General features: G+C 41.4%; 1 protein-coding gene across 1 annotated transcript in view; it reads right to left on the minus strand.

Moving 5' to 3' along the window:
* Positions 1–20,801, minus strand: part of LOC130282158 (ovostatin-like) — a 41,424-nt gene that overhangs the window by 10,669 nt on the left and 9,954 nt on the right. Inside the window, exons 7-30 of the mRNA XM_056530122.1 lie at positions 20,501–20,585; positions 20,288–20,414; positions 18,916–19,027; positions 18,710–18,825; positions 18,208–18,366; positions 17,620–17,850; positions 15,413–15,470; positions 14,582–14,724; positions 14,096–14,245; positions 13,795–13,962; positions 12,994–13,096; positions 12,780–12,900; positions 11,740–11,971; positions 9,412–9,535; positions 9,203–9,321; positions 7,449–7,500; positions 7,271–7,354; positions 6,688–6,864; positions 6,500–6,578; positions 5,565–5,718; positions 1,550–1,621; positions 1,305–1,467; positions 992–1,215; positions 681–896 (exon numbers count right to left, since the gene is read on the minus strand). Of these exons, the coding sequence (XP_056386097.1) occupies positions 681–896; positions 992–1,215; positions 1,305–1,467; positions 1,550–1,621; positions 5,565–5,718; positions 6,500–6,578; positions 6,688–6,864; positions 7,271–7,354; positions 7,449–7,500; positions 9,203–9,321; positions 9,412–9,535; positions 11,740–11,971; positions 12,780–12,900; positions 12,994–13,096; positions 13,795–13,962; positions 14,096–14,245; positions 14,582–14,724; positions 15,413–15,470; positions 17,620–17,850; positions 18,208–18,366; positions 18,710–18,825; positions 18,916–19,027; positions 20,288–20,414; positions 20,501–20,585 (3,269 nt within the window). The remainder of the gene's footprint in view (positions 1–680; positions 897–991; positions 1,216–1,304; positions 1,468–1,549; positions 1,622–5,564; positions 5,719–6,499; positions 6,579–6,687; positions 6,865–7,270; positions 7,355–7,448; positions 7,501–9,202; positions 9,322–9,411; positions 9,536–11,739; positions 11,972–12,779; positions 12,901–12,993; positions 13,097–13,794; positions 13,963–14,095; positions 14,246–14,581; positions 14,725–15,412; positions 15,471–17,619; positions 17,851–18,207; positions 18,367–18,709; positions 18,826–18,915; positions 19,028–20,287; positions 20,415–20,500; positions 20,586–20,801) is intronic.

The following is a 20,801-nucleotide window of genomic DNA, read 5'->3' on the forward strand; positions in this document are numbered from 1 at the left end:
GATCCTACAACCTATTGTTTCCAATGGCCTTTAATGCTTTTGTTCACCTGTGGTGGCACTACAGGCTTAAACACTTGTTTATTTTTCACACAGCAATGGAAACTAATTTTTGATGAACATGACAGCGGGATACCCCTATGGTCTACTTCTTGTTGTGGAACCGCCATGTTTGATGGATAACTTTTTGCCAGTGTTAAAGAACCTTCAGTACTAAAGCGCACAAAGATAATCATCAAGAAGTGTTTGGCATCCTTCAATATAATTTTGTTCTATACATCGAGCCAAGCATACATTGCGCCTCAACTTTTACATATTTATGGACAACCACATTGGTTGAACAGTGAGGTTCCCTTACTACTATAATAGTGTCAAGAATATATGGGCGATAGAATGAGGCCATCAATTATATTAACCCTGAAAGAACTATCAGCCAAAGGGAAAGGACCAGGCATCAGATTGATTTTACAGAGTTACCTCAGATCAGTGCCAAACCGTGAAGCTTGCAAAAGTGAAATATATGTAAAAAAGGTGTCCAGCTTCCATGTGCCATTTATAATACTGGTGTCTTGAAAGGCCACTCAGACACCAACCACTATACATATGCCCCCGACTCAAACTACTATATAGTTGCTTCCAACAAAGCTGAAGAGCTACAAAAAGGTCTAAAAATTATAAGTCACCTGTATCATGCACCAGCCGGACCCACTGACATCAATGACGTATTCTCCACTGGCATCTGGTAGAGGCTGTCTTTGGACCACTAGTCTGTTATCTTTATTTAGATTGAATGTGGTTACTTCTCCATTGCCTCTTCTGACCACTACGGTTTGATGAGAATCAGGAACGTATAGAAGTTTAGCCAAAGCAGCCATAGCCTGGAGGGCCACAACAGTATCCTGCATGATAAATAAGACAAGAAAAATGGTTGATGGTCCAGTTGAACATTAAACTTGGCAACTGGTTCTAAAAATGGTGATAATAGCTCTGTTACCTGTGTGGAACGGAAGCCACCGTTAGAGTTTTGATTGCGAGCAAGCCACATGCCCGTCTGGGCCATTTTGGTAAGGTCCTCCTTAGATACATTGGGAACAGCAGCCATGCTAAGCAACATATAGGATGTGATCTCCACATTGGCTGAGCTGCTTGGAGGCAAGAAAAATGGCACCGGTCTTGGATTCTTGGGTGTCTCATCATTTTCCCAGTGAATGGTGCCACCTGCATTCAAAATATAAAACCTGTTTGAATACAGTATCAGTAAAGGTGATTTGAAAGTCAAGTAAGTTCTCAGCATCTGACAATCGAACCTTCAGTTATGGCCTTTTTCATCAGACTCTGAAGCAAGGGTTCTCGGTATTCTGGAAGATTTGCCAATGAGAAGGCATAGAGCATGAGGACTTGGTCAGCGATTTTCTGCTCGCTCTTTGATGCATTTTTCAGACATTCCATAGCTCCATTCAATAAAGTTGCCTTAAGGAAAAAAAAAATGAATATATATTTATTCTCTATCAATTTTATTGATCACATTTTTGCACAAAGACATGTTACTTACTCCCAAACTGTATTCAGATTCCAAAAGAGAAATAGCAAGGTAAGCTGTAAAGTGGAGATCGCTGTCTGTGTTCTGTTTAAAAGAGGAAAAAATTATATAAAATTACACATCTATTCATACACAGGTCTAATGTTCATCTTCAGTTGTCCAATGTAAAAAAATATAAAAAATATATATATAATTTTAAGTTCTGAGTCATTTAAAGTGAGAATCTTTTTGCATTTCATGATGTTTAGAGATGGGCAAATATTTGAAAAGTTTTAGATTTGCAGAATTTTCCTGAAAAATTTGGTTTGGTCTGAATCTATTTGTGGCGAATCGCTATTAAAAACAGCTATTTCTGGGCAACAGAGAGCCTCAATAGGGGTGTAGAACACTTTGCTGTGTAACACACACATAGGTAGTGTGCTGTGTTAGTGAAATACTGTTATCTAGTATGACATCCAGATTAAAGGCGTCGCTATTAGAATCACTGTCGCAGAGTGCCACAATGACAGACTAGAAGTGGCATCAGTAAGAGGAGACTGTATGGTGGCAGTATGAGACAACCAGGAGCTGGCATCAGCATGAGGAGAACATATGTGGCAGAATGTGACAGTCTTGAGGTGGCATCAGGAGTCCTGAAAGTGACCTGCTGACCGTGTGGGGCAGTGGGTGGCAATACCAGTACCCAGGACGAAGGTGGTTGAAAGGAGAACCTGGCATCAGATGTGTGGCAGGATCAGAACAGTAGCTGAGGCAGGTAGGCAGAAGAATAACGGTCTCTTTTGTAAAAGTGTTAGTGTGCACAAGTATTGAGGATATGCATTAGGTAAAACTTAATATGCTTAGGATAAAATATGGTCAATTTTTTTTATTTCACAAAAGGTGTAACAAAAAACAAACATGTGCCACCATCAAGTATTGATGTGATGCAAAGACCTCTAAAAAAGGTGGAAGGGAACAACGTATGGTCCATTGTAACCGATGTGGTTAAAAGCTTCCCCTGTAAGCCTCTACTCTCCCACTATTAATTCACTTCTTGGCAAGTGTTACTTGCCATAAAAAAAAATAAAAAAAAGGGCCATCCCACAGGAACCTCTTCCTATTGCCACCTAAAAAAGGGTTTATAGATGGAAAATAGGAAGAGTTTCCTGTGTGGAGCCACCCTTTTTTAGGGCGAGTAACACTTGCCAAGAAGGGAATTAATAATGCGAGAGTAGGGCCTTACAGGGGGAAGTTTAACCACACCGGTTACAATGGACCATAAATTTGTTCCCTTCCACCTTTGAGGTCTTTGCATCACATCAATACTTAGTGGTGTAGGTGGCACTTTTTTTTAATATATCTAAGAAAAAAGGAGAAAAAAAAAAAGTGTGCAAAAAACTAAATGGGTTCTATATAATTTTATCCTAAGAAAAGTTAAGTTTTAGCTAATGCATATCCTCAATACTTGGTCTGATGGAGGAATATCTGTAACTGGGGTGCAGCACCTTAATATATGTTTAGCACTATCCATATTTGTGAAGTGTTGGTTTGGCACCATGGTCAGTCTACTCTGATGCATCAGTGGGTGGAAATCCTGGCTGATCCATGCCTGATTATTCACAAGAGGCAAGTCTCTCCAAATTTTGTGGACAGACTAGTGCGGCGGGGGGCCATGGCAGTGGAAGGTGAGTGCAGAGGGACTCCCTGCCTCCATCTCCACTGCATACTGCTAAGGTGTGTCTGGGTCCTCTGTCTCAACCCTCTAGCTCCTTCGGCTGGACCTCCTCTCCTGTCAGATGGCTAGAAAAACCGCCCATTTTGCGAAACAAACTGTGCTTCATTGTGCCCCTCGTCCTCAGCCCCCACAGGGCTCATGTGACCATGAGATGTAGGCACAACGTCTCCAGTGCCCTGACCTGCCATAGTTTCCACCACATGTATAGGAAATTAAGCAGTGGAATGACGTTCATCCCGTAATCTTGGCAACTGACTAATGTGGCTTCCTCAAAGGGCAGGCGTCACGTATGAGCTGCCATTGGTTGACATTGAAGTTACACAGGGGGAGTCCCCCTATCTGCTTGGATCAAGAAATTGGTGATGTCCTTTGTATAGTCGGTCTAACATATGGAGGGTGGGATTCCAACATTTGGCAACTTCGCAAATCAGACTGTTGGGGAACACCGTTCTGACGCTGCAGCTTGAGGGTGTGCTTTGCGGCGTACGAGTGGCTGCAGTGCATGCAAAGTTTCCTTACCATTGTTAGGATGTCTTGCAGATGCAGGGGGGGGGGGGGATGACTTCAGGAACTGAAGCAAACCATGTGAAGAACAGGGCAACACCACTGTGCCCTGCACACCTGGTATGCTGGAGGGGCACTGAGACTTGTGTGGGCAGTGGAGGCAAGTCACAAACTGTCACAGGACCAATTGCCTTAGAGAGTGTGGAGGCAGAAGCAGCGTTCTGTCCAAGTTGCTATTGGAGCTGTGCAGGAACCACATTTACCCAGTGGGCCGTAAAGGACATACCGACAGGGTCAAGGACTGGCCCACCTTCTCTTACACAGAGTTGTGAAGGGCTGGTACTGCCTTTTTCCCAAAGAAATGATGGCTTGGGACACTCCACCTCGGCACAAGCCATCATTTCTTTGAAAGGTGCAGAGTCCACCATTTGAAAAGGGAGGGACTGAAGCACCAACAACTTTGACCGGAGCACATTCAGCTTTTGCGTCGTTGGAGGAGTGGGCGCATACTATTGTCCGACATTGTTCCGCCGATGGATTGCTGGCAGAATGACTAAAAGTAGGAGGAGCAGGAGCATCTGGAGTGACAGAAGATTAGTATAACAGACAGCTCCCTTTGGATGAAGTGGTGGAGCCTTGGCTGGCTGAAATGGAGTGGTGTGCCACTGGGTGATGCAGCAGGCTGGACCACTGCATTAGAGCCATGGTTCTCCATGGCTGCTTTATGGTGATTCTGCATTTGTTGATGCAGGGCCTTGGTGCCAACATTGGGACCCTGGCCACGCTTCACCTTCTGCTGACACATCTTGCATGTGGCCAGGTTAACATACTGGATGCTTGATGAAAAACTGCCACACCGCTAAGTAGCCGATTCTCCTCTTCCTTCCCCCCCTCCCCTCCCCTCCCCTCCTCCTGCTGCCACTCGCCCCTAGTCTGCTGCGACCTCTGCCTGATGAATTTAGGCCTCTTCCACTCCTTTGCACATCCTGGCACTTCTCTGCCTGACATACATCTACACCAGCTGAGTGTGTGTTACACTTATGAGAGGAGGACAATACGCTCCACTACAAACTGTATAAGGCTAAAAAAAAACAAGGGTGTAGCTTTGGCTAGCCTTTTACAGCAAGTAGGCCCAAATGAGTTTCAGGGGAAAAAATAATAAAATAAAAAACACACTACTTATGCTCGCACAGGTTACACTCTGAGAGTACAATAAGCTCTGCTACACAACATGTATTAGGCACTGTAATCAGGTGACTGGCTTTTCTTGCTCCCTCTAACTGGCCCCTGTTAGTTTTACAACCAACTGCAGCAGTACGCAATCACTGTAGTAGAGCCCAGTACAGTACTATTAGGCACTCTAATAGCAGGTGACAATGGCTTTTAGTGCGTGCTCAGCCTAACTGGCCCCTTTAAGCTTTAGAGTTGCTGTACACCCCACTGCAGCAGTGGAGTCGCTGTGTATTACACCCAAAAGTGTTTTCTCTCTGCCGATTATATAGGGCTGTGACATCACAGGGGTGGCTGGATGACCCTGAATCGAATGCAGCCCGAGTTCCTTGTCACATGTGGATCTGCCATTTTAGATGCCCTGGAGCCTGGACTGCACTAAATTGAGTTTAATGAAGTGATTTGTGCGATCGAAATCACAGCAATATTTGGATTTGTTCCTGAAATTGCTAAAAAATTCAGATTGAACATCACTAGGGATGAGTTAAACCAATTAGGGTAAAGTCTATAAAAAATAAAAAAAAATCCACATGACAAACTACATTTATGACACATTCCTGTTCATACATGAATTCTTACCTGCATTGTGAAGAGATTTCCTTGGGCACTAAAGCAGCCATTTTCCAGTTTTTGGGAGTTCTCCAGCCATATCAATGTTTGCTGTTGTCGGTTCTCATCAACGTAGACATAGTTTTTGATATTTTCAAGCGTCTTGAAGGTGTAGGCAGTCAGCCTGCAGATTCAACGAGTTAGAGTTTAGCTAAGCTGCCAATCTACCCTCTCAACCTCTATTATATATATTTTTTCTGTGTACTTTTTTTCTCCCCAAATCATGGCAAAATTAGAGAATGCACTTAAAAGGGTACTCTGCTGCGAGACCTCTTACTCTCAAAATGATAGGGGATATGATTTACAATCACAGGGGTCCGGCTGCTGGTGCCCCCCACAATCTCCTGCAGCACCTGATGTTCTAAACATAGGCAGAGTTTCTGCGGCAGTGGTCATGACGTTACAACCCTTGTGAAATCACATCATACCACCCCCCCTCCATTGACGTCTATAGGAGGGGGCGTGTCGGCCGACACAGCCTGAAGAATTTAAAGCTTCATGAATCACCTCAATTGTGATTATAGAGCAAATCACTTTCTTCTGGCAATCTTTTGCTAATAAATGCACATGTTTGGGTTAATTCACACTACATGCAGTTTTAATGTGTTATTTTGCTCACTTATGAGTAATTAGTTAACCTGGGCAACCACCAGCACTAGCAGCCTGATGAGATGACCAGGTGCAGTCATCGAACACCACACCCACAGGATCAATAGAAATTTGTGTCATTACAGAGCTCAAGCTTTTGCAAATCAAAATGGAGCCTTTCCCATGCCTGCTATATCAGCAAGAAGAGGCATGAAAAAGACATACAAGACTCTCTAAATTATGTAATAGCCTATACTGCACTATAGAAGCAAAAAAATTCTGAATTTTTTTACTTTAGTTATTTTAGTCTTACTTACCAAGAGTTAACTGGTTCTATGGAGTTGGCGAAGGCTCGATAGGCTCCACCAGAAGTGAAAGAAAGTTGTCGATAATATCCTAGAAACCAAAACACCAGGAGATTTACAATTTTACAAAATTAACCATTTTAGGAGAAGCCATTTGTGGGAGATCCAGGAGTCTTAAAACAAAAAGCCCCAATTCTTACCTTCGGACATGTAATTCTTTGCTTGCTGGAGTATTTCCTCTGTGAGTTGTCCTGTGACGTTCAGATATGCTACGACATATGGGATGGGGGCCACGCGAACAAGATTCTGTTCTGCACATCCATAGGGTTTCTGAAGCAGATTCTGGAGGCTTCGCAACGGCAGTGCAAAGATGTCAGCTGGGAGGAATATGGAGAAGTCATTGAACAGGGAATGGGTGTATATTGGCTAACCAGTTATTTTCGTGCCCAATATCTGTGCAAGAGTTAAAAACTAGTAATTTTTTTTAAATCACTGGGCCAAATTTTCTTCTCTGTAGACCCGTGTGGCTATGCCACTCCAGCACAGCCGGCACTTCAGGACGCATTGCTAGTATTCTCTTGTGGACCTGATGAAGGTGCATGCGAGCGCCAAAACACGTGGTCCTTTAAAAACCCTTCAATAAATTGTCATGTGCTACCGTGGCATTTTGAGTCCGTCCTTTGACAGCAGGAGCGCTCTACACAGTTCCCCACCTTTATCTACCTATTCTCCGTCAATGTATAATATTGTATTTCAGAATAGTAGGAACCCAGAAACACTCACCAACAGCTGTCACATAAGGTTTGGCGGAGTCAGGCACCACAGCCACTGGTAGAGTTATGCTGACCGGTAGCTGAAGGTTGTTGTCTACGAAAGGTAAAGTTTTTTTTAGTTTATAGAAAGGAGAGAAAAAAAAAACACCTATGAAGATTGAGCAAAAAGGAGCAAGCGGGTTTCTTACTTTGCACAAATACAAGATTGCTTGAAGTCAGTTCCTGATAAATTCCTTCAGGCTGAAAAAAAAAATATATACAAGTGTTATTTTTATGCCTATGCAGATTTTATTGTATTAACGTATTTGAGACTATAGTTGGGAGTAATTGGAACTTAAAGGGGGTACTCCAGTGGAAGACAAATTTTCCAAAAATTTAAACAGATTATTTTAAAGTTAATTCTATCAGAAAAATCTTAATCCTTGCAGTACTTAGGAAGTGTCCAGAGCAGAGCATACAGCAGCTGACATGGACAGAGGTGTCAGAGAGCACTGGTCAGACAGAAAAGAACTGCACAAGTTGTTTTCCCCTGGAGTAGGGGGTTATCTGAAAATGAGAGAACCAAAGTGCAGATTTGGCACTGCAGTCTCTTCAGTCATTCTGTCTGTGCATAGTTATGCCCTGGCCAGCTGACATGCCAGGGTATTGTGGCATAGCGCCATTCAGGTGAATAGAGCCGTCTGTGCGTTACACAGCTAGATGTCTGGCAGTGCCAATGTGCAAGGAAACCATGCAGGGGCTACAAATGAATTACAGATGTAGCAAGCATCCTCTATCTCTTGTAGATTATATTAACACTGACGTTGAGAAGTTATCCTAACGTGTTACACAAAAATTGCACATCATTGATCAGTTTAATGGGTGCTCTGCTTGTACAGTCTGTATTAGCAGAGCCAATAGGGCTAGCACAGAGGCCTTCAAAAAAATAAAATAAAAAAAGGACTCCTGTCATTAAAGTGTTACTCCGGCAGAACATTTTCATACCAACTGGCGCCAGAAAGTTAGATTTTTAAAATTACTTTTATTTAAAAAAAAAATCTCAACCCTTTCAGTACTTCTCCACTGTTGTATAATACAGAGAAAGTAGAGTTGTTCTTTTATGTCTGACCACAGTGCTCTCTGCTGACACCTCTGCCCATATCAGGAAGTGTCTGGAGCCAGAGAGGTTTGCTATGGGGATTTGCTCCTACTCTGGACAGTTCCTGACATGGACAGAGGTGTCATCAGAGAGCACTGTGGTCAGAAAAGAAATTCAAAAGAGAAAAGAACTTTCCTTTGTAATATACAACAGCTGATAAGTACGGGAAGGATTAAGATTTTTTAATATAAGTAATTTACAAGGCTGGTTAACTTTCTGGCACCAGTTCGTTGAAGGGGAAAAAAATTAAATTAAAAGTTTTCCATTGGAGTACCCCTTTAAGTTATCACTTTGATAGTGTTGAGAGGGTGCTGATCAGATGCCAACACCCGCGGCATATACACATTTTTCTGTTTAAATGGCGCCATTGGTGTGGATTGTGGCATTTCAAGAGTGTCAGACATTGGCAGTCGTGTTGATGTCGGTCATTAACAGTAAGTACCAGCTGCTAATAGCAGCCAGCCCTCACCATCTATGAAGGGAGCCCAGCTCCTGTGTATGCTTCCCTCAAAGGGAAATTTAGGTGGTGTTTGGCGGTCCACTCTTTAGATCAGTGGTCTCAAAGTGTGGTCCTAGAGAGTCACACTTGGAGATCACTGCTTTATGTAGTCTGCTAGGAAAAAGGGCAATTGCTCGACTTGTGAACATCAGCAATGGCTCAATTTTTTTCTTCTACTGCATGTGCAAGATATTGGGTTACATCCTAGTAATATGCCTTGAACTGGTCCAGATTATACCCCAAAATCCAGGACCAAACTAATTTGGGGGTATATGGAACAAGCCTCTCGTAGCTCTAGAACTTACATCCACGATCATGGTCTGCACAACAGTGTCCTTGCGGGGAGGTTGGGACTTATCATTTGCTCCATCACAAGACTGGCCAATGTGAGTCGTCTGAGCGGACACTGTAAAACTGATCTCACCTAATAAAAAAGGAACAAACCAGATATAAGAAAGACCCTTAATTCAGTAAGTGTACATTGGCTTCTATACAGAGACATCACTGCCCTTACCAATGGTGGTGGTTTGTACTTCCCAGGTGTAGGCGGCTTTACCATTGGCGCACACACAAGCATTCTGCTCGCCTTCCTTCAGTACAGCAGTATACGCATTGGAGTTTTCCATAGTTACACTGACCTAAAGGATAGCAAAAAGAGAACAGCGCTACACCTAGTGTTTGTTACAGAAGATATATCTGCCCCATCATGATCCCAGCAAGTAGACGGGGATAGAATTTACTAGAGTCTGTACTGTAGTCCATACAAGCATCAATAGCAAGCAAAGAATACTGTAGGATTTCAGCTCTGAAGCTTGCAGAATGATAGACGACTATGTAGACTAATTCAGGATAACTTAAGATCAGTCCTGCATGGTGTTGGATTTATAAACGGGCACAATTGTTTTCAAACACTTTAAAGTCAGAGTATTTAATTCAATAAAAGGTCCCCAAATATAACCCCCCCCCCCCAACAAAAATAAATAAATTATAATGAAATATTGGTAGTAACAGATACCCCTGTAAGTAGAAACCCACACACCACTCCCTGTAGGTAGAAACAACCCCCCTGTAGGTAGTATCTGTTAAAATGCTGTTAACCTCTTTATAAACCGACAAGTTGTCAGCAGCTCTTACGGCCGTGTGTGGTCTGACAGGAAGAACTAATTGCTTCCTCTCACCTTGTCCTGCTGGGGGCAGTCAGAGCCTTAGGTAATGGCCGCTACCCATTTCCTTGGGGAATGTTTTAGGTGCTGTACCTTCCCTCCTGGTATGAGGGCTTCTCCTATTTGACAGGAGAACGTCTATCTTTCCCCATCACATCTGTCTACCTGTTTGATATCTATCCATGCACTGTCAGAGATACAGCGTACGGCACTTTTTTAAAATCTCTGGCTCTCTTAGAGTGTTCAGTGCATGAAAACACGTTGCTCCATGCACAAGGAGGTATGGGGTCCTGTTCTGGGGGGGGGGGGGGGGTTCTCAGTGATTAGCTCCACCTTGATAAAAACACACACACACACACACACACACACACACACACTTAGCCCCTGTCCTGCTAATAGATACATTTTAGAGAACCCCTCCACATGACTGTACTATGCCCCCCCCTCTGCGTCAACATTTTGGCCCCTTAAGTGCCAAGATCTGTGGGAAGGTTCCCAACAATTGGACCCCCACTGGTCAGGAAGCGATAGTCTAGACTTAAAAGGGTATTAATCACATAGTGAGAACATACCTCTCATTAGAGGAGGTTCGCATAAAATATTCCATGTCAAAGGGGAAAATTGTAAGATCCATTGTCTTTGCCACACACGTGGTGTCCCAGCACAGATAGATCGATATGAGAGAGAAAGATCTCAGTTATGTGAATATTGTAAAAGAGTGATCTATTTTCTTTAATTTTGTCATTGTCCCATGTATGCAAGTTCAATATGCTATTGTGCCTTTAAAAGTGTGAGTGGCAAACCCCATGTGACCCAATGATACCCCAAAAGTCTCCTCTGTGTAGTGAGGTACAGGGGAGGAGTTAGTCAGTACACAGTCCACCTCAGTGTGCGCTCCAGAGTAACAGGTAAGCTCAGGTGTGCTGTGTGTCAGTGTCCTGAGCGGACGCCTACTTCAGTTTACTACTGGTCATCCTACAAGTGTCACCCGCGGGAGGATTATATGCCCTGCGGAATCAGTTAGTGTCTTGGAAGGACCCTAGCTACCAGAATCACAAATTCTACAAATCCGTTCAGTGAAAAGTATAACAGCAACAAGGCTCACAAGGGCTATGCTGCACTTTCACACTAAGGGTACGTTCACAAGAATGTTTTTTTTTTTGCGGGTTCTCCGCTGCGTATGAAAGTGGGTGGGCTCTTCTCGGCTGTCCGCAGCAGATTTTCCGCGGTGGAATTTACGCTGCGGAAAATCTGCCGCAGTCCCTACTGACTTCAATAAGGCTTGCGGCGGATTTTCTGCAGCGTAAATTCCACCGCAGAAAATCTGCTGCGGACAGCCGAGAAGAGCCCGCCCACTTTCAAATACACAGCGGAAAACCTGCAAAAAAATCCCCGTGTGAACGTACCCCAAGGCTAGCTGTTTGTGTTATACCAACTTCAGTAAAAGCTCAGTAAAAAGCAGTTAACCGTAACTTTACGTTGGCGTGTTTAACTCATCGTGTCCCAGGAAGACTGCCTCACACCTTCGGACCGTGGGCTGAATAAACTGTGCCTTGATGTCACAAAGTTAACAAGGTACGACTACTAACCCCCATTGGCCGCCACACACCAATATTTGTTACGCATGGAAGGACATTGCCGGCAGAGATGATTGAAAGAAAAACCCGCAGCTTGTTTACCTTGACGCACTGCTCCAAGTAGTTGTGTACGACGCCTATGAGGACCAAGGTTTCTCCTCGAATACAGGAATACGGTGTGGAGAGCTCAATGAAGAATGGTTGGAATGTTGTAATATTGGCGGGATTTCTGGTCATACCAAAACCGGTTTCTTCAGAGATACAGAAAGACATTCCTTGCCAGCTTGTAATGGTGTCAGGAATATCCTCCGATAGAGTGGCATGGCCTTCAGTGCTAAACAAATAAAGGCGGCGGATTTAGGAGGTGGTCAAGTGGAGAACCACAAAAATGTACATTTCTAAAAACTAGAAGAAAATCTGTTTGTGGGTTCTATCTAGAGGAGGAAGTTCAATGGGGGGAGATTAAAACCTGTGCAGAGGAAATGTTGCCGAGTTGCCCATAGCAACCAGATTGCTTCTTTCATTTTGCAGAGGCCTTGTCAAAAATATGAGGGATCTGATTAGTTGCCCATAGCAACCAGGCACCTTTTCCTCTGAGCAGATTTTGATAAATCTCCCAATGATCTAGAGTAGTGGTCTCCAACCTGCGGACCTCCAGATGTTGCAAAACTACAACTCCCAGCATGCCCAGACAGCCAACGGCTGTCTGGGCATGCTGGGTGTTGTAGTTTTGCAACATCTGGAGGTCTGCAGGTTGGAGACCACTACTCTAGATGGTTCACCCAGGTACATAACATCCTTCCTATATAATCTATAACAATGGTCTCCAACTGTGGCCCTCCAGATGTTGCAAAACTTCAATTCCAAGTCTATGGCTGTTTGGGCATGCTGGGAGTTTGCATTTTTTTCAACATCTGGGAGGGCCACAGTTTGAGACCACCGATGTATAGACTACTGTCTGGTCCATCAGCTTATGGAATAGAATGCAGTCCAAACTAAAAAAAGTTAAATTTAAAAAATAAAAATAAATTCTATTGGACCAAGAATATTGTATGTGGTAACTCTGTACAATTGCCCAAAAAAAAAAAAATAATTTTTATTAAAAAACAAGTGATTGTAATAAAAAAAATAGTGACACTTACTCAAGAGGTATCATCACCCATAAGAAAGTTTCAGCAAAGTTTGTTCTAACAGTTTCAACTGGTGCAGCAGCTGCAGATGAACGATCGGCTAAAGGCGATCCGAAGCCACCACCACCACCACCTGTTGTAATAAGATGAGAAAAGTATTATTGCCTGAGAAATGTCAGGCTTTACATGAATTTTATTTTTTTTTTATTTTTTTAAAGGTATTCACCTAATTTTAAGCTTTCCAACGCAACTGGTGGAGAAGGTGGATTGTTCTGGCAGACTTCAGGTTTCCTTAGCCTGGCACTTGTCCCAACAACCAACCCAACCGACTGAAAGAAAGCAAATGTTAATTTAGTAGAAACCACTGGAATAATTTTTTTTTTTTTTTTTTTTTTTTTTAAATGCACCCTATGGGATTTGACAACACAAACTGAGAATTTGGCTTTCCACGCCATTCTGTAAAGCTAGATTGGACATTCATGGAAGATCCAAAAAGGCCAGATCATGGCACCAAGGCTAGGTTCACACTACGGAATTTCTGCCTGCAATTCAGCTTTTAAATTGCAGGCAGAAATTCTGCTTGCTAAAATGTACTGTACAGCGAACGGGTTTATGTTCACAAATTCACACTTTTGAATTTGTGAACAGAAAAATTTGCTTGGAAATTTCCGCCTGAAGAATGGCGTTGCTCATTCAGGCAGAAATACTTGTGGAACACATTGCAGTCTATTGGAGACTGCAGTGTCCGCGTGGTCCTAGCGCCGACAGATTCAGTCGGTCCTGGCCGCACTCCGAATTGCGGGGCGGAAATTTTCTAGCCTAACAAATAGAAAACATTATTCGATTTCTTATAGATTATTCCCTCTTTAAGTCTTTTTGGCCTCGTCTGAAAGGATTCATTTCCCCAAATGTTGTGTAAATTTAGCCTTAGTTATTGGCCCCTCAAATGACAGGAGCATTGGAAGTATTTTGACCAGTTTTTCCTAGAGATATCTTCGTCTATTTTGATGAGGAACCTTGTACTTGCCTTGATATTATTATAGGAGTCCCCTTCAGATTTGCTGCTCACAGGTAAATAGTATCTTCCTTTGTAGAATACCAGCTTGTCTGGGTCCTCACAGGGGGGTGCTGGGTCTTCGACATCAAATCCAGCCACATTGTAACCATAGTAATAGTACCGAAGGGAGCTGTAAACCTACAAGATATAGGGATAGCCGTTTACCATACACAAACCGGCATTCCTGGCCCATTGGTACCAGTTAGAACAAAGGCTCTTTTGGCTTGCTGGCCACACCAGTAAAAGGGAAAAGTGTTTTCCCAGTACGTACGCCATCTGCTGAAAACTGTTCATAAGGGTTAAGAATCAGGAGGCTGGAATCGATCACCCGCAGTGCACAATGGGAATTTGGGGATGCAGAGAGTTGTACGTCAACTGAGGAGCCTGGAGTTACTTTCTCTTCTGAGAAAGTCATAGAAACCTAAAATGATACATGTATATAAGAACAAAGCTGCATTGAAGAGTAGAAAAGTCACACCCACAGCCTGTTAGAGGCCCAAAGGTTTCTCCACCAAGTGAAAAGTACATGAAGGAAGCGAAGACACCACCTTACTGAAGATTTTGCACTAGGTCGAGCTCCATCAAGCTACTGGAAATCCATCTAGACATTTGTGTATTTTGTTGCTTGTAAACATATGATCAGTTTGGTGGTAATAGTAGCAACACAAGTAGTCGATCTACCTGCTATCATTTTGTAAATTTATAATATATATATATATAGAAGGTATACTGTACAGAGTCACTTGAGTCCATGTACCTGATTTTTGAAACACTTTTCGATGTTGAGATCGACCGTATCAGTTATCATTTCTTTCTCCAGAATGCTGTATACAATCATGTCAGCATTGGGGGCCAAGTCAGAAGACACCGCAAGATCAAAAGAGAAGGAATCATTCATAGCTACAAGGAGAAAAGTTTGATTCAGATTAGAGGCGTTTTGTAATTCTATGATGAGAGATGATCACTGGAGGTTGCAGGTCCTTAAAAAGGGGTGGTCCAATATCAGAAGTACACTTTTGCAAAAACTGCACCACTCCTGTCCACAAGTTGCGTGTAGTATTGTAACAGAGTTGCTCTATTACATTGAAGTGAATGGGACAGCGCTGCAGTACTACAGGCAGTATCCCCCTAAGGGCGGCAACAAGCAATTAGGCAACAATTGTTGGCCGATTTGGTCATTTTGACCCAGTACAACACAATTGGCTGCACATCTCCCCATGTTAAAGGGCAATGTGAGTGACAACTGATTACAGTAGAGGGCCACATGAACAATCCAGTGATAGCCTTCAGTCCTTTCCACACCAACCTCAAGCTGTGAGACATGTAAATAAGCCCTGATCGAGCTGTTTACATCTATGATGGCCCTTACTGTCGATAGATCCCAGCAGATTGACACTGATTAGCTATTTTCAAGACGACCCAACAAATGTCCAAAATGGGAAGTGCTCACGAGTAGAGCTACAAATGCTTAGGATTACACACCACTGGGATTTCTCGTTTAGCACAGGGGGGGGGGGGGGGGGTGGGGGGAAAAAAAAAAAAAAAACCCGTTATATTCTTATATACTAGCAATACACATACAACTTACTGCTGCTTAAGTCAACATCCTTCTGACCACTCTGAACAATCTCCGACCTTGACAATACCTTAAAACAAAAAACATTATATAATATACATATGATCACCCAGCAGTTTTATTTTAATCGATAGTTAGATTTTGAGAAGTCCATCCAAACACATGAAGGGAAGTTTACCAGGATAGGTTTTCAACGTCGAGAAAAAAAAAAAGTTTTGAAATGAGCAGACAAGTTAAATTTAAAAAAAAAATAAAAAAAATAAAATCCATGATAGAAAACTCAGTAATAAATCAGGGAAAATTCTTAAATGACAAATGGACAAGTAGAAACCGAAGTCAGTTTGCCTTAAATATATGTAAATTCCATTTTTTTAGCTGATCTGTGGCTAACAATTTCCAGCACTAGCCTAAATAAAAAAAATTGGCTGAACAGGATAAATAAAGTTGTGCTAGTTATACGGCCCAAAAATGAACCACCATGCTTAATAGTAAGATATCGGACATCTTGTGTATACTGTAAAGACAGTCTTACTTTAACTGAAGAGCATTGCAGTCATTAGCATCTGTAAGCATTCCAAATGTGAACCGTGACCTTGTTCTAAGCCGTGCTAGTCTTGTGTCTGTTATTGTAACCAACAATTACCCATTTGACTAGACAGATTTACACGTCTCTAAAAGAGACCTACATGGTATTCTTCTCTCCCATAAATTTGGATGTCTAGGTAAGCCCCAAGATGTCTGAGAATCCAGGTTTTAAATTCCACACACACACACACACTTTATTTCAAAGATAGTCCTAATTTAGGGCTCTATATGTAATGTGTTGAATCCAACTGTACAGTTAACCCTTAATGGTAATGATGCTATTTCCTATGTAATAGCACCCCCTAGCGTATGGGTAGTAGTCATTACACAAACCAGAAATGCATTCTGGGTATTCTAGGGATGTCAGTCATTACTGTATGTACATGCCCAGTATACCTTCATTGGGGGATTCCAATTTAGGAGAATTTGTCTAATTAAAAAGTCTGTTAAACACAAAGAAAAAAGGAGAGACCTAGGGACACACCTAGAGGAAAGACTTTGACAAAGAAGTCTGCCAAAGGAAGGCGGTCCAACAATATAGGAGCTATGAGAACAACTCAACAAGCAGGACTGATCACATGGTACCAAGAAATGCCTATCCCTGATGATGCGATGGACCACCTAGCTTTCCTAAGAGCAAAAGTAACGTTTTCATTGACTTGGTAATAGACAATAGTATTCCATTTAATTAAGACTAATTTGGATAATTTAGATGGAATTTATTCTATTTCGCCAATCTAAATGGTATATTATCTCCATATTGAGATTAGTCCTCAGTTGTTCGTTGTTCTGTATTATAGATTCTAACTGCAGAAGAGTCTATTCAGATCTCTAAGAAAGCATTAAACAATTGCTTATAGATATTGATTGAACTGCTATTCGCCAAGCTAAGTGTTAAGTAAATTTCCCACATAGAAATCTTGTTTCAAGTTTTTCCTCTTAAAATATAGTCTAGCAAAACCATATATCATTGGTAAGATTAAGACAAATAGACATGTTTGGAAAATAGTCCAGAATTGGGCACAAGTGTTCTTCCATGTTTATATCCTTAGATTATTTGCCCATTCTTTGAGTCATGTGTAGTTGGTTAGAAAGGGGGGGGGGGGGGGGGAGAGGAGTGTATTTAGCATTCCATATTGCTATGTCTAGGATTAGATATTGTCCATCTTGATATCATGAGGTTCCTCTGGATAGAGTGATATGTAACCTTATTTTAGGATATTCCTAACCTAGTAGCTTATGTTATATAGTTACTACTCACATGTATTGTTCTACTATATGTAGTCAACAAGCTTATGCTTTAACATCTAAAATCAAGTCTCAACTGCTGAGGAGTCCAGCACCCACATAATTCTATTGGGCGATGTTCCATGGAATGGCTGATTATGTGGGGATATTCTAAATAGCTATCGGCATAGCCCTGTATTGAGGAACCATGTTGTGGCACAGATTCCTGCAGCTCCACACTAGTGAGCTGCAGGCAATCCATTGTGCTCCCAAGTACAAGGCCTTATTGGAAGCACTAAAGTTTCTTTGGCACTCAACTCAAGATGAGCCAAGTATATCTCTAGACTGACTCCATCTCATTTCTCCTCTTGACCCAGCACTTTATCATATCTATAGACAATACTCACCAAATAATAGAAAGTGGCCTTGTTCACTCCAGCTCCAATTCCTTCTGGGCTTATGATGTATGACACCTCAATACTGTGGCTCTGTCCGCAACTCAGTTCTCCTTTAGGTTTTTTTATTTGCAGGAAGCTACCAGAATAGGAGTAAAAGCGGTAAACTGTTTTTTCAGCCATGGGGTAGTCTTGTTCTGACCATTCAGAAAAATAACACTGATCGGGGTTTTTATAACTGACCTGTTAAGAGAGTTAGAAGCCAGATAGAGTTTGATGCAAAATATAGAAGCCACAAAAATAAAGATACAGCCACTATTAGGGTCCTACATACATGCAAGTTACTAGACTAGGGGATGACCACAAGTGTATCACAATATGTCTCTTAAGGCTCTCAGTCTAGAACAATTCCACTGCCAACCTCTTCCGTCTTCACACTTTATTCAACCTTCTCTAGGGTCTCATTACAATTTGACTTTATGCTAAAAGCCTAATGCAGTTTCTAAAAAGATAATAGATGTCTACTGCATGTGGCCAAAATAGTACAAAGTCACTTTCATTGCATTAGTACCATAGGTTATAGTATATTACTTGACTCACCCGGAGGGTAAAATTTGGCTTGATCATATTCATGGTGTCTATTCTGTGTTCAATCCTGCCCTCAGAATCAGTGATTGCCTTCTCGGGCTCTCCATCATCAACCTGTACCTCGAGCTCTTGGTTTGGAATTGGTTGATCTTTCTCATCGGTTAGTTTTGCCTAGAAGATTATGTCAATTGGGATTAAGTTATTGCTTATAAAGAAGAAGAAGATCAGAGTAAATTTTTGATAAGAGGATAAGATTATAGCCAACAACAAATTCTGCATCATGGTTGGCAAGACTATGACCCACTACCTGCATAGTATTAGTATACAAATCCTTTAAAGACTCCTGATAGAACCTGTATCTATTGTTCTCTGTCAGATTCACAAAATGGCTAGGCTACATAGACTATCGTGTGTTTATTTCTCTTTACCTTTTGTACACTGACAGACTACCAAAACTAAATTTTGGTATAGTCTATGAAATATCATCAAGTCAGCACAGTCGATCACTACTCACCGCAACAACGTACTTCAGACCCCTCTTATAATACTGTTCTGAATAATCATAGTCAAAACTGAGTCTAGCTGGTTGGCTGGTAATGTACATGTAGCCAGTCTCTGTGACTTGAATTCCTGAAAAAATAAAAAATAAATATTCAGATCATATCTCATCCAATAGGTCAAGTTAACATTATACCCTGCCATGGTGTTCTAGCTGGTTACCTGTTCCGGTTTCAGTCACAGTGACGTCCATGGTGAAGGATCCTCCTCTTACTGACCTCATAAATGAAGAGTACAGGTCAATGACACCACTGTACGTACCATCTGGACCAAGCTGCAAGAAGGGCAGGGCATGACAAGAGTGTTTAGTGGAAAATGATGCCATTGGACATTTAGCGGAAGAATTATCTTGAGATGAATTAAGTCAGGCACCACTTTTACACACTTAAGTTCGATAAATAGCTAGAAAAACCACTTTTTGGACAGAAATCGTAATTGTGCCAACTAGAGCCAAGCAGCTATTGTATATACACATAGCTGTACTGTATATATATATATTATAAATATATATATATATATATATATATATATATATATATATATATATATATATATATATATATATATATATATATATATATATATATATATATATATATATATATATATATATATATATATATACACATACATACATATATATACACATACATACATACATACATACATACATACACACACACATTTGTATGGCAATTGCTACCAAATGGTCTTTCACTGCATCACGTGTTTCCTCTGGAGAACTGTGTGCGTTACATAAAGGATAAGTTACCTACTGATTGACTATGTTCACATGATGGAATGTGTGCAAAAGAGATTCTGCAGCAGAAGAGTCCTATTGATTTCAAAGGGATTCTGCTGCCCTGTTCACATCTGGCATGGAAATTCTGGTGTCTGCAGAAAGACTAGACATTTCTATTCTTTCTGTGGACTCTGCACGTAAATGCATTACCATCTACGAGACGTTGCCTTTCCGAGCGGGTCTAGTGCTGGCGTGTTCTGCCAGTGCAATATCCAAAAACACAGTAGTTAGGCTACAGTCACACAGGCAAATGTTAAACCCTTTAAGTATATAGCAGGTTTTGGCCTGAATGATAAAAACCAATGACAAAAATCTAATTTGGCTTTAAGAGACATCTCCCTACAATTTTGTAACTTTAAAGGGGAGGGGTGAAGAATGCATCATTATTATAATTTTTTTTTTTTTTTTTTTTTAATACACAGTGCTTTATTCTGTGGGTCAATTGCAATTGACATGAAACCCATATTTACAAAGCTTTTGTATTATTGTAAGATGGGACTTTAAATTTATTAATTTTTTTTGAGGTTTTGCAATTTTAAGTCTAATCTGTACCATTTAGACTGGAACTATGAATCTTCTGGAAAATATAAGTTTGTTCTACAAGAGAAAAAAACAATTGACATTCCAGTGGGGCACCACGAGCACCAATAAGTCAGCGTTGTCTTAGACAAGCAGAGAGCCACAACTGTGTACCTACAGATACCCCACCCTCAATTTTACCATGCTACTCACCTCTCCTGTCATATTGGCACAGAAGCCACTTTTCTCATTGAAGCAGTTTTGTCGTCTTCCATAGTACTGTGGCTGTTTGCAATACCGAGCGGTGACAGAGCCGGACATAGGCTCACCATAGGTATAGCTAAAAAGGAACAATCAGGTATTCCTTACAAATTGCAACAAGTAATTAAAAATCCACAACCAACCAGTAGTACCAACTCCACCTACATTGCGGAAATATTGACATTTATAGACTCTTCAAGCACTGATACAGTTCGTGGATAATCCAGATTAACTTTAAATCGGGGCAACACTAAAAAAAAAAAAAAAAAATTCAAAATTAAAAACTGAAAGTAATAGCACATCTAGACCAATAACCATTTTACTAGCAGACAGGGGTTTCAAAGCATTTCCATTGATGATTCAATAGGTTCCATTTTAGAGTTAGCAATGGTGTAACCACCAAGGCCAAACCATTTCATGCATCATTCTGAAATTAATAGGGATTGTACATATCACAAAGTCCTCC

This window comes from Hyla sarda, chromosome 7 (assembly GCF_029499605.1).
Source record: "Hyla sarda isolate aHylSar1 chromosome 7, aHylSar1.hap1, whole genome shotgun sequence".
NCBI lineage: Eukaryota > Metazoa > Chordata > Amphibia > Anura > Hylidae > Hyla > Hyla sarda.